Raw genomic sequence first — 14,245 nt, forward strand, 5'->3', positions numbered from 1 at the left:
TGGTCAAGCGCTGTGCCACTTCCCTGCGATGGTAGGTGCTGCCACGGCTGGGGCTTGTGGCACAAAGGTTTCTCTTCCCGAGCCAATTCTTAGGAACAATCATTAGCTGCCACCTGCCACTGTGGGCAGCTTGCTCTCAATCAGCTGGGCAGGCTGTGATGATATCACAAGGTCACGTGACCTAGGCGGCCCAACTGTCACCTCGGTTACGTTTGTCGAGGTTCCGTTGTGTAGGTTTCGATCACGCGGCAACAAGGCCGACGACAGTGCCGACTTTTCCGCCACATGGGCTCGTTAATTTTCACATCCTCAGCCGGACTACGCCCACTGCAGGACAAAGGTCTATCCTATGTCTTTCTAATTAACGCTGTTCCGTGCCAGCTGCGGCCACCATGTTCCCGCAAACTTTTAAAACCCATCCGCCCACCTAACTTTATTCCGCTCCCCTGCTACGCTTGCCTTCTCTTCGAATCCATTTCTTTACTGTTAAGGGCCGTCGGTCATTTCGGTTTCGCATTAAATGCCCTGCACTAGCCCATTTCTTCTTCTTGATTTTGTCTAGGATATCATTAAACCGCACTTGATCTCTCACTAACTCTGCCCTCTTCCTGTCTCTTAACGGTACACCCATCATTTTTCTTTTGATATCTCGCTGCTCTGTCCTTAAATTGAACCATTTTCTTAAGCCTCGAAGTTTCTTCCTGATATATAGATACCGCTAAAATACAGCTGTTATGTAATTTTCACGTGAGGGATATTGCTAAACTGCCATTCATGATTTGATAAAACCTGCCATATACGCTCCTCCCCACTCTTATTCCTGTAGTTATTTCTATCTCGTGATTCGAATCAGCGCTAACTAATAGCCTTAAGTAGAGGTATCCTGTCACTACATCCAGCAGCTTGCTACCAATGGCAAACTGCTGTTAAAAAGGAAGGGACAGCGCGGCTGTTTACACGACTGCTGATATTCGACGTGAACGACTGCTGTATTCTATATTTCAAATCTTCATTAGTTCGTCTCTCTGCCTGCTTCAGTAATTATAGTCAGCATACTGAGAAGAATGACTGTCTTTATAAGGAAGAGATAGATACATCTGCCATGCTGCAGGAAAAGCTTCACTTGAAAAGCTTTGAAACCCTTTGTCCCCATGGAGTGGGGACTTAACCCGTTGGTCCGGATGAAAATATTTCGAGAAGACCCACACATTGCACCCGTCAATTTCATCAGCAGAATTTCTGACCTGACAATGATTACAACACTTCTAAAATTATGGCTTCATCAACTCACATGGTAAGGCTGGCAGGGACTCATCGTAAGAATTCGACCACATGCCGTAAGAGAAGTCTGGCGCCAGGAGTGACTTCAGCAAGTGAGCATATCTGAAGTAAAAGAGGTAGTTTCAAAGAACGTTTAACTTTTGTGAGCCTGTTTTTGCGTTCATTGAATGCTAAGCATTGAACTCTACTACCGGGTTTGCTTATACTGTGATACTCACGCATTCAAGTCCTACGGCCTTCAACTCGCGACATACTGATCGCACACCGTGTAATCATTTTCTCACGGACACAAACTTTTATGCCATGTTCATAGTATGCAGTGCTTTCTCATGGAAATGTTTCACGTTACTGAAAACAAAGTGCGTGGAAAGAACGTGGTGCGAATGTGCGACAACAATACAATCTTCAGGGACTGTACTCTAACTTCGCACTCATCCGCCCTTATGGAGGTTGTGATCTTCCTATCTAAAAGCAAATAAGTTAATCAAGCGAAACTATACCTTTAAAATTCTGTCCTTTCGAAGTGGTAGCAAGGTTCAAAACATTAGGAGTTGTATTTAATAAAGGTACGTCTTTGGGGTGACCTTATATTACGCATAACTACAAAATTACCCCAAATTATTTGTCTACCATAATCGGAGCGTACTCCCAAAGTGTGCGACGGCCCTACTTTACCATTCCTTATTTAATTCGCTCCTTAGCTACTATAGGTATGTTCTGGCGCGCTACAACTGAGGCAAACTTACAGAAGATACATGTAGTTTATTTATTTATTTAGAAATTCTGTAAACCTGTACAGGCTCATACAGGAGTGATTCACCAGACAAACAAAAAACCCAAAAACACAATGGTCCAAAAACAGTCAGAAGCATAGCAAAATGTGATAATTGTAGAGCAAGAAAGAAAAACCAAGCAAAAAAGTCCAAAATACAGCAGAAAAAGAAAACATTGCAAAGTTGATAATGCAGGCAAGGGCGAGCCATTGCGAACAGTGTAGACATGCTGGTTAGCAGCTAAAGTGAAGTCACTAAAAGCAGCACTGCCACAGAGCACTGCGCATTCATAGGCAGATCTATTCACAGAAAAGTTTGCAAATTTTGCTTCCAAACTGGTTTATGCAATAAACATGCACAACATCCTCTGCTAGACTGTTCCACTCTTTAAATGCAAAAGGAAAAAATGAGTACTTAAACGTATTGCAACGCGCAGAGAAATGCCTTATATACTTAGAGTGATTTGTTTGTTCTGGATGTTGGAAGGGCTGCTTGTGTACTTTGTTTTATCTATGTTTATACGATCGCGTTAACGGAGGAAAAGAAACTTCATGGAAGCGACACGCCGTACTGATATGAGAATCGGGATGTTTGCTTGTTTGCATAGAGCCGTGACGCTGTCGTACGGCGAGTATCTGGAATAGATGAAGCGGAGTGCAATGCGTTGTATTCTGTCTAAACAAAAGAACTGTGCGCATTCTTGAAAACACCCCGCAGTCCAAGGAAACCTGTAAAAATTTCGCCACCAAAAATGTTTCCTTATCATTTGTGCTAAGCTCCTGAACAAGGATTGTGCTTGCGTTGTTTTCCAATAATTCATGACAAGAGACACTTTCGGTGCTAATTTTTGCTGAAGAAGATATTTCACTGGATAGATACTCATTCCACTGTAGTATTGTTGGGTTTTCGAAGTGCGAGCTCTTCTAGGTACTGTTGTAGGCTGAAAGCTACGTGTTTTGTCTTAAAATACTTTGACACTAGACCAAGAGGCGCGAATGCCTAAAAGGCCAGGAAGGGCGAAACTTTGTCTCACCGGTGCAAAACCCGGTGCGCGCAAAACACTGTTTCAAAACCATGTACGTCACCCTCCCACGCTGTTCTTTTTTGTTCATCTCAGTCCTGTGCTTCCTCCTCGCAAAGAGCGGCTTACTTATTCGTCGCCAGGAATGGCAGCACTGGTCCGAACGAAGTACTCTGGTCAGAACCTTGTTTAGTACACTTATACATCCGCCGTGTCGGCCCGTGGTCAAGTTTGCGCATCGAGCAGCCCCTCTTTCACTCTTGTTTTGCCTTGAGCTGCTCCCGAAAGGTCACGTACAACGGAGACGCAGATTGCGTGTACATTAAGGAAGTGTGTACTTTTTCAATGCTACTATGGCATTAACAGAGACGTTAAGGACAGTCGGAATACTTGGACGCCGCCAGCTTTCGATGTAAGTACATACTCTTTGCATTTTGTCTGTCGGCATTCCTCTTAGAAAAAGTGAAAAAAGAGCTTTGTTCTGTTCTAAGATATAGCCGTATGTTTCACTTTGTTTTTGAACTTATCCAAAAAAGCTTTACAAATAGACGAATATAGAGAGTTGCGAAGATCCATTTTTCTTACGCAATAGAGGGTAACCTACCACGCCAAAAAGGCTCGATAGATTTGCGCTCCTTCAACAGCAGTCGACACACCTTATCTAGGAAGGACAACTGTTTGCAAGACATATACCATGAATAGAGGCCTTCGGGTACGTCTTGGACAAAACTCAGGAAATAGTTCCTTTACAGCAAAATGTTTAAGCTTACACATGCGACTCTTCATCATGGTTTTAAGAAATTAATGTTGGCTACATTTAATTTGCTGCTTGACACGATAGGAGGGCTATACCGAGCCTTGAAAAAAGGATCGCTTTTTCAAGGCAACAATGAGTGATCAATTTTCACGGCGTGCCTAGACATGCTGCCTGATGCTGTCACTTATTTCTTTTCTGACGCGGCGGCATATTTTACTTATACACTGAGGCGGAATCTTTCTTGATGGAACAAAGTGTGCCGTGCGTAGTCGTATGCGTAGAAAGAACTTCTTTTCAAAGAAAAATGCAGCTCCTGAAGCACGAGCTCTAACTTGTCCCGGAGTAAGCATGCGGTAATTTCTTAATTTCTTAAACCTATTTCTATTCCTTTTGTGAAATCGGAGGGTCTGAATACACCAAACAAATTTCTAAATTTTCTCGAGAGCAGAACATAATTATTGTCTGAAAGATCTAGTAGAACAAAGTGGACGAAATTTGATTGTAGGTAGTTCGCAGATTACCGCTTTCTCAAACTGCAGCTGCGCTTACACATATTTTAGCTCACTTTTCCTTCTCGGTGGACTACTCGCACAATGCAGAAATAAAAATTATTTACGTAATTTCTTCATAACTTGGTCGTTTCAGGTTTATATACTGACTTTTACGTGTGCATACATTCCCTCAGCACAGGTAAGTGTGACGTATTTTAAACAAATGATACCGTGCAAAACGCAACCGTCACCAAGACCCTTCTTCACCGTTCTATTAAAGCACATCATCCAGCCGCGGCATTGTTTCCAACGGATGAAGAGGCGCGGAGGAGCATGGCACCCTCGTATGGTGCTACCAAAGTAATTTTTGTCTGAATGCACGCTGCAGAAAGAATTCAATAATTACTGGTCGTGCCCATTTTTTCTATGACCTTAGCTTGGTTTTGCTTTCGCCATGTGAATAGTAATGCTCAGGGCTGTCCCAACACAAGATTCTGTTTCCGCCCCAGTAAGCCCATCAAAAAGGCGGTTCACCTTGCACGGTCTTCCTTCTTCATCGCAGTGAATCCGGACCTGTCCCAAACAATGTCCACTGCTCCGATGCATTCCCTAAAAAATAAAGGAAAGCTGATTAACACTTGATTAGCTTGCTTCTCTCTCAAGCCAACATGTTGATAAGCGGTATACGGCATTAACAAGCGCTAATCGTAGCTCCTCATCCCTTACCACGCTAAGAACTCTGGAGGCCAGTTTCTTGCAAACCACTCCTCGACGGCAAACTAATTGGCTATCACATGAAGCTGTCATTAAGTTTCTTGTAAAACATGGCCGCTCGGTATATACGTGGTGGGTGTATTTAAAAAACGTTAAATTTGAAGGCCAGCAACTATAGGTGGACAAAATTTAAAAATATAATAGGATTGTATGGAATCTGCAGCACCTTCAAAGTAAGAGTTATACTTGACGTCATACATACTTTGGCTTCATTATTCAATAAGAGAACAAGTAGTGAAAGCACTCTATTGGAAGTTGTAAATATTGCGCTTTAAGCAATTTTTCTCCATTCGTACAAGTTGGTCCCTTAAGCACTAAGCCTTTTATACACGAGTCCTACAGGCCCACCGTTCCACCGAATCATCCCTTAGAGTGAAGGAGTTCGCTCAAAGTAAGCACCTTAGGGGTTCAACCATTCGAAGCAAGAGGTGAATGAAAAAAAAAAATCCTACTAGTGGGGGGAATTAAACCTTTGTCGCATTGGTTGGGAGCCGGGTGCGCTATCTGCTCGGCCACTAATTTTTTTGTGGTTTACTGCGTTAATTTAGCGAAACTATTTGCTGAATTGACGAATCATAAAAGAGCCCGTTTACAGGCAACTGGTCTCTGCAAAAATCAATCATGTTTGTCATTTTCTGCACTACACCTAAATAGTCATGTTTACATGCCTGAGTCTACAAAACATTCGGCGAACAGCATCACCAACATGAATACGAGCACCTCAGACATCAATATCATTCACTACATCAATACCACTTTCTTATACACCTGTTGAATATTTTATTGAGAACTGGGTACATAAAAATGGCCTGGCTTAGCTTATGGTTAAGCCTAGGATGCGAAGCACACCGCCGGCGGAGGCTGCGCGTCCACAAGCGAGCGCACGAGTTGAGCCCCAGCTTTCACAGCTTATGTGACGTCATATCACGTGGTGCGCCGATGTAGGTCAAGTGGTAGCTACGCGGCCGCGCGTGGCGCAGCAAGGAAGAGCTGGGTTGTGCGGCTAGTATGCTTCGCATAAAAACGGGTTGCTGGGGAAATTTCACTAAAAGAACCGTACGTTCCATACATGAGGTGAAAAGCAATTGAAACAACAGCATCGGAAGAGCCCTTGCCGAGCGCATTTCACAAAATTTCAGTAGAAGAGGATCCTCCCCATCTCGACAGACGAAGTGGTTCAGAACTGTACGCAAGAATAAGTGCGACAATTAAAGGCCATCATAGCATGCACGATCACAGCTTAAACCGATTCAACGTATACGCGCTCTGTCATCACAAATAAAACTTTACCTGGAAGGTGATCAATTGCTCTATATAAGTCCATCTTATAATCACATCACTAAGCCATCATAGCGCTCAAATATACTACTGGCTACTTTAAATATAGTTAAAATCAATTGACCTATTAGCCGACGTTCACATGAGGAGTAACATCTATGATTAGTGTTTGACAGCTCGTAGCTAATACATTTATAAGAATTTTATAATTGCATTTTGAAGCTTGTTGGACACCAGGCCAAAATTTTTTCAGCATTATGTCATGGTCAGTCGTTCGTATCAGTATCGAGAGCGAACATGAAAAAGATGGATTACTATGCCGTGATCGTATTTTAATATAAAAAGCTGGCGTAGAAATTGGCGTAATTTGATGTTTAAACATTTTGTAAAATGATGTAGCAAGACCGTCAATGCATTGCGAGTTTCCATTTTTAAATTGTCAATAACATTTATAATTTGTTTTATTGTGACAGGCAGCTACAGCGTTACCCTTTTTTATGCATTCATTATGGTAGTAACGAAAGGAAGACATCTTTCAACTTAACCAAGTCAAATCCTTACACGAGTTCTCTCAAACGTCACAGACAGCTATCATGATTTCTCTCGCAAGTCTCCCGTATAATAACTTCAATTTCATAGCTATAATTCGAACAATCATACCTTTTTTCAGCACTAACAGCCCTCTTCGTAGGTGCTTCTAAGTGCGCCCTCAAAGTGTTCCTTATCCATTGTTTCCAGTTGGCACCTAATCGTACGCCTGTATTCGCTGCATATCACGGTGAATGAAATTCCTTTCGAATTAGTGATTTGCGGTTATTTTCCAGCAGACTCTGACGCATAATTTATTTGCGGTTGCGCCTGTTATTCCAGTTGCCTGCATTTTCAAGAACTCCGAAATGCTCCCATTTGACCACGTATTGTTTTCGTTCGCCAAGTTTGAATCGCTCCTGTTCAAGCATTCACAAATCTGTAAGAACCTAGTCTTTGAAAAGCTGATCATTGAATTTCGAAACGCCCCGGCTAAAATCTGCGGTATTCTCTTTTTTGTTCACAAGAGCAAAAGACACTAGAGAATGGTCATTAAAGGACCCATCAGTAATATCAAATTCCATAAAGATGCAACAGATACAATGATTTATAAACAGGATTTAAACATACATCCCTAGTAACCTGAAAATCAGCGTAGCAGTTTTATGCGCAACACAGTGAGAGTTTGACTGGAGGAGAGCAAAGGGGACGACCACAGTCCACACCTTTCTCGCTGTTGCCTTTGAAATGCATCACCAACTCCCCTGTCGAGCTGTATTCAGTATACCTAAGAGTTTGAGGCCAGGTCATAGATTGTAATGCATCCCCCAGCCCGAAATAATTTATTATGTCTTTTAGTGCGACCGTATTAGCAGCTCTGAAAGTGTCTTTACTTTCTTTGTCACGCCGCGAACACAACCAAATAAAATAACCCCAAAAGATAATCGGACGTTCAGGGAGCTCAAAATTTCAAACGTCTTCAGAAAATATTTTCCTCGCACCTTGACTCGTGTGTGCGCAAATAAAGAAATTTCGCCGCTCCTGGGATTGCAAAAAAAAAAATAATATGCAAACACCGGACAGCAATGCACACAGTAAGATGCCTGGACAACTCCCAGAATATGTGGCTGTAACAAAACGTACCCAGCTGCTATTCCTGCAGTAACATTCTTTTTATCATGCCCTAAACGATCGCACCATATGATCGGTGAAAGCCTCACTTTCAACCTTTGTCTCTTGTAACGCCACTTTGTCAAGGTCATGGAGAAAACGAAATGATACAACCGGCTTTTCTTACTCTGTTCTCAGAAGCATCATATGAAGGGTTGCTACGCAAAATTACTTACTCGAACAAGCCAACTTCAATAACAGTGCCTAGCGGATGACGGCCACATTTTCAAAAGGCGCGTAGTGAGGCGACCAAGGCAGAGTAAAGCCAATTGTGATAGTCTGTCGCTCCTCTTAAGGGGCGATGACCGTGGTTGACATGGCGGCAATTTTTCTTGCCTTTTTGCACTTTCCATGCACGTTCAATTATCCTTAGTGATATTCCTTACCGGTGTCGGTTACAGCATCATAGCGTCGTTTGGAAAACGCCACCTCCACATCCATCTGTGAGCTATGAGCTTAGATTGCTTTCGCTTTCTCATCGCGGCCATGTTTCAATGGGGGCGAAACGCAAGAGACGCCTGTGTGCGGTACGATGTCAGTGCAGGTAGATCTCTAGGTGGCCGAAATTATTTCAGAGCCCCCTATTACCGACCCCGACTGCTTGATCCGCGGTCTCGTAGTCCTATCACACGAAGAAGGGAGCGCACGGCAATGGATTAAGCAGCTTAATCCCAAGTAGTAGCTCCACCTCATTGAGGGAATAAGCAATCAATTTGGCGGTGCTAGCATGCGCACCATCGGTTTAATGATTCAGGCAACACTTCCCGCCAAGGCTCGCTACGAAGCGACATGTTTGAACCTTACTACATTGGAATACTAGCATCTTGAAATCCTACATCGTGAATATCTTCGCGCTATCGCAGGCCTTCCTGAGTATGCGCTTTGTTGAGAACGGCATCAGCAGGCCTCGATTAGAAGTAGCCAGTACACCTGTTTCTCTTGTCTGGCTTCAAGTACCACCTGTCTACTCCATGACGATTGCTCCCCGGCCTGCCAGAGTGGGCCCGGTTCGAATCAGTGGGCCAGGAGTGCGCCTGGTTCTCATCTGGCTTCAACCGGCTTTGCAGCATCATAGCGCAGCCGTCCTCGGCCCAAAAGAACTATGGGCTAAAGTTTGGACACAAAAGCACCCAATTTCTGGTGTCGCAGCAGTAACCAAGCCGGCATTATCTCCCCCTGTTGCCGTGGCCATGCCTGGAGAGAAAGGTGTTGTTTTCGGTGTTTCCCCTCCTAAGTGCCTAGCACAAGGTTTCGCAACATAAGTCGACAACAAGCTGCTCATGCAACAACACGTGCTGACCAACCGCAGCCTATGTGACCTCGTCGGCATGCTTCTCACTCTCATCCTCAAACACCTGATGGCGACATGTCCACAAGCGATGGACATGGAGAGGTGAAATTGCGCGAGAAAGTAAACGCTTCGGACATCCCTTCTGGGCGAGGCGGTTTTCTACCTAGGGACTTCACGCAATGACAGCCATATAGAACTCGGCATTGAGTGCGCCCAATGGACTCTCCAGTTTTCTCTTTACGTTGTACATAATGCAAATAAACTCACTCGTAATTTTTAACCCATCACGAAACTCCTTCATTCGATGGTAATCCTGTCCCGGGGGTGGGAACTGGAGTCGTCTTCATCGCGGTTTCTTCAAGCAGCTGCTGCGACCCCGAGCCCCGCCCCCCTTAAAACATGTTAGCAGCGGCGTGATGAATCGAGTCACATGGCGCCGCATCTGCGAGTGAGTGTGATTTTTGCTTTGGAGTGGATGGGGAGGAAACAGCGAAAGATTAAGGTAATGTTTAGGCAATCAAAAATTTTCGTACGGAGAAAGGGAATGAGTTAAAAGTGCTTGGAATAATACGCAAAGTTGGTGGGCAAAAGAACAGGAGGGTGAAGATGCTGAGGAGGCGGAACTGCAGGAGCGCAAAAGAGCTTAGGAAGCATAGCTACACGAGCGTAAAAGAGCTGATAAAGCGGTTAGAGAAAAGCTATGCGTTCAACAAAAGAGGCTTAAACCCCAGCTTGAGGTGCTACGAAGGGGGGTACTCTTTCCCACAGCGGGGAAGAGAAAATCTGCGAGAGGAGTATCAGTAAGGCTATGTTTTTTCGGAGATAGGACCCGCAAAGTCTGTGACAGTAGCCAACTTGGTAAATCGCGACACCTCGAGTGAAGGGGCAGAGAACGCGTCCAACCAGTAGGTGGCCCTGGGAAAAGCGCAGAATCAGAGGCCGTGTTCGAAATAGACGCAATTCTAAGAGAGAGCATTCAGAGATAACACCTATACGACATGAGTGCAGGGATTCGCCTTCGATTGAGTTAGGAGGAGAGTGAGGATTGAGTTAGGAGAGTCATCAGGCGGGCCAGCCGACGTGCCTCTTTCCGCTAAGCACTTCTCCCTATCGATGGGTGAAGAAAGAGAGGATGGCGTCGAGAGTATGGCGGAGGAAACGCGCTGGAGAAGAATGGAGTGTAGACATTTTCTTCATGTCCGTCAGTGTCGAAAGCATATGTGATCAACCGTAACACATAGTCCCAGTTCTTGTGATTCAAAGCGACGTACACCGAAAAGATATTGGTGAGGGTTCTGTGAATGCGCTCCGTCAACCGGTTTGTTTGAGGATGATAAGGAGTCGAATGCCGAAAATAGGATGCGCAATAACGGAAGAGTTCCTCGATGACATCGCCAGTGAGCTGGGGGGCTCTGTGCTTTACCACAACTCGTTGGAGTCCATGTCGAAAGATGATAGAATGCAGCATGAAAACAGACATGTGATAGGCTGCAGCCGCGAGAAGGGCAGCCTTCTCACAGTAACGAGTGAGGTAATTCACGCAGACGATTGTCCGCCGGTTGCCATCGTGCGACGTGGGGAAGGGCCCAAGCGGTCGATTCCGACTTTCTCAAAAGCAGTTTTTTGAGGTGCTACAGGGCGAAGCATACCAGGGGCAGTGCCAGTCTGGCATTTGTGACACCGATGCTGGGGTCAAATCGCTACATACTTCTCTATTGTTTTGCGCATCCGCGGCCAGTAGAAACACTCAAGAGTGCGGTGGAGGGTCCTCGCAGATCTCAGGTGCGTAACAGTTGGGTCATCGTGCATAACGCACCAAACGCAGAAGCGGAGACTCCCGTGAAAAACAAGGAGACTGTGATGTCCACTCTGTGATGTCCACTCGTATTCTGCGTTTTTCTGGAGTAGGCCCTTGAGCGGGTAGGCTACGTCAGAACAACAAGTGAGAAAGAGACGAAAATAGGAACACAGTCCTAAGAAACGGCGAAGCTCCTTCACGTTCCTGGGTTCTGGAAACGCTGCAAAGGCCGAAGTCTGCTGAGGATCAGGACGGGCGCCTTCTCTAGAGTTCCGAGAGGTGACCGAGTACCAATGCTTGACGCTCACCACAACGGCATTTCTTGGAATTAAATGCAATGCCAGCGGCTTGGTGCAAGCATTTCAGGACCAGCGCGAGGCACGCATTGTGCGCTTCTGATCTTCAGCCAAGTGTAACCACATCATCTCAATAACACATACAGATGTGCAATTGGAGGCCCCGAGAGGGCATCAACGAATTACCAAAGGTTGGGGGCGCATTGCACCGGCTAAAAGCATAAAATGAAATTAAAAACACAAACAAACAGGCGGGTGTAATGAAGGCACTCTTTTCCTTGTCCCCTGGGTGCATCGGTATCTGACTCTAGCCATATCTCAGATATACAGATAAATAGTACGAGGCGGAGAAGAAGCACTCAATGGCTGCATCTATGCGGGGAAGCAGGTAGACTTATTTTTTGGCGACTGCATTGAGGCGTCGGCGATCGACACAAAATCGCCATGTCCTATCTTTCTTTTCGACTAGAATCACAGGAGCCGCTCAAGTAACTGAATTCCCCTGAATAACCCCCTTTTGTAGCATTGCGTGGACTTCTTCAATTACGACTTTCGCTCGAACGACGCCACTACGTACGGTTTCTGGCGGATCGGGTGTGCTTGCCCACTGTAAGTGCTATGACTGGTGCGGGACGCTGCAATGGGGCGTGCATTTTCGGACTGCGAGAATTCAAAGACGGATGAACAATCCGTCACCAAGCCCATCGAAGCACCACGTTCAGCGGTGTTGAGCAATTTTCTATCCACCATAAGCAGTTGCGAGCAGACCGACGGCGCAGCAACATGTTCGTCCTGCACATCCTGTCATGACTCAGCTTGCGACCCGCGCTTGACCAGACGACGACCCCAAAGAAGGATGTCGCGCTGAGGAAGTGCCGGCGGTATTTTCTCATGCTTCGCTTGGTGGATTTTGCCTTCCCGGAAAAGGACATCCGACGACGGACGGAACCAAGGGCTTCCGTTTGGGGAAATAATGGAATGGAGCCGAAGGAATTACCCGTTTCTGTGAGTAGCCGGCCACCGCGTAGACAGCTCGTCGCCACAGTGGAGGCCAGCGGCGTCGCAATGACCACATGTGTTTTCGGCGACATGGAGCCGCTTGCACCCCTGTTGCAGCACTACAGGAATTCGCAGAGGAACTGCAATTTCTCCTCTCTCGTTCCCTCGTGTTGACTCTGGAACGAGAGACTCCGCGCGCTACAGTGCTGGGCTGATTTGATTGGTGCCCATCGTAAGGGAATGTGCCTTAGGGGATTTAAGGACGGTGCTGAGTGCGAAAGAACGCTCTGGACCCTGTCGAAAAGGGTCATTAATTCGCTCGACGCGAGGATCTCTTAAATTTTGATTCGTTGCTCTTCTAATCTTGAGTATGTAAATAAGTTTCCTAAAAGTGCCATTAAACCCGCTTGTTTTCGTTTTTCCAAACTTCGAAGCTTAAGTCTTTCCTCAGCACGGACACGCAACACGCTACCAACGGAGCCCGGGTTCAAGTTAGCCTGTGCGCCACGACAATATGCTATCGGAGCCACTGATGGTGAGACGCGAAGATGTCTAACCGTCAGGGACAACTCTAACGCTGCTAACTGTAACTGCGGCGCTAAACGGGACGTCACAAACGGGAAGCAAGAACGCGTCGCTAAACGCTAAGCGAAGCAGGCACACAGAAACAGGCAGCCGCCAGCTGGAAGACGCCAGCCCACGAAAAACCAACATGCGCTCTAGTATCTCGTTTTTATCCCGGCTGCCGAAGTGTTCGTCGTCGTCGTCACGTCCAGTATAATATCAAGGCATCCCTCAGGAACAGAAAATTACCGCGGCGCTTCAGTATCGTAATACGGTGGCAATCTATTAGCATTACATTTTCTCCATGCTTAACAAGGTAGTTTAACAAGCTCCTTGCTTAACAAGCTGTTCAACAAGCTAGTTGGTTTAGCGCATTATTCAGCCAGAGCTGACTGAGATTGGTTCATTGGCTCTCCACCTTCCAGAGTAGCCACCCGCCGGGTCGTTTCCATGACAAACATCTTCAGGTTGTGTATTCCTCCGCTCGCGTCACAACCACTTCTGTCCACGGTAGCTACCTGGGTGCTTCACATGGCAGCCACCCTCCGGTCTATCCCCTACAAGTATAAAGAAGATACTGCTCTTCACTTTCCCGGCTGCAAACCATGACACGTGGTGCAGAGACCACAGCAGCTTGGCCACAGCCTTTATCGACTACTATCGCAATTCGCGCACATGCAGCAATACTCTAGGCACTGTTGGCAGAGCTCTTCATTTTGCGTCCGCACATACGCTGACCAAGAGTACAATGGCTACACCTGAGCTGCAAATGCCTCAAACCCTCCTAATACTTGGCTTACACATCGTGTAGAATGAAATAAGCTAATGTAGTACAGTCGAAATTTGTCGTATAGTGCTAATATTCGTCCATTGTGAGGATATTTTACTGTCATACACTTCATCAACAGACTTTGGTAAGCCTTAAACATAGACAAGGGGGGCACTAATAACGGCGGTTTTCACGTGAAATAAGGGTTGAGGCGTTTGTATATTGAAGCAGAATTTTTCACAGCCGGCGCTGCCGTTACTCAACATCGTTCACCAGATGCTTCACTCTGGCGTATCAGCGCAGTTTTTTTTCCTTGCCGTTACCACGGGTGTATGGTCTCGTCTTTCTGCGGAGCATGGGGATAGTGTGCCCAGCGGCGTCGGACACACGGTGCCGCGACGACTTGAGTAAATCAGTCCAGCTTAGTTGAACGAAATAATTTGAATATTGTAATA

The 14,245-nt window shown here is 45.8% G+C and overlaps 1 protein-coding gene across 2 annotated transcripts in view; it reads right to left on the bottom strand.

Annotated features, from left to right (window-relative positions):
• The window catches only part of LOC149325554 (thiopurine S-methyltransferase-like), a 47,109-nt gene that overhangs the window by 11,995 nt on the left and 20,869 nt on the right, over window positions 1-14,245 (bottom strand). For both annotated transcript variants that reach the window (XM_089562797.1, XM_089562796.1), the window contains 2 exons: window positions 4,858-4,932; window positions 1,292-1,383 (listed from right to left, as the gene is read on the bottom strand). In XM_089562797.1, coding sequence (XP_089418923.1) covers window positions 1,292-1,383; window positions 4,858-4,932 — 167 coding nt within the window. The remainder of the gene's footprint in view (window positions 1-1,291; window positions 1,384-4,857; window positions 4,933-14,245) is intronic.

Source organism: Amblyomma mixtum, chromosome 10, assembly GCF_055824585.1.
Source record: "Amblyomma mixtum isolate Tamu chromosome 10, ASM5582458v1, whole genome shotgun sequence".
Classification (NCBI taxonomy): domain Eukaryota; kingdom Metazoa; phylum Arthropoda; class Arachnida; order Ixodida; family Ixodidae; genus Amblyomma; species Amblyomma mixtum.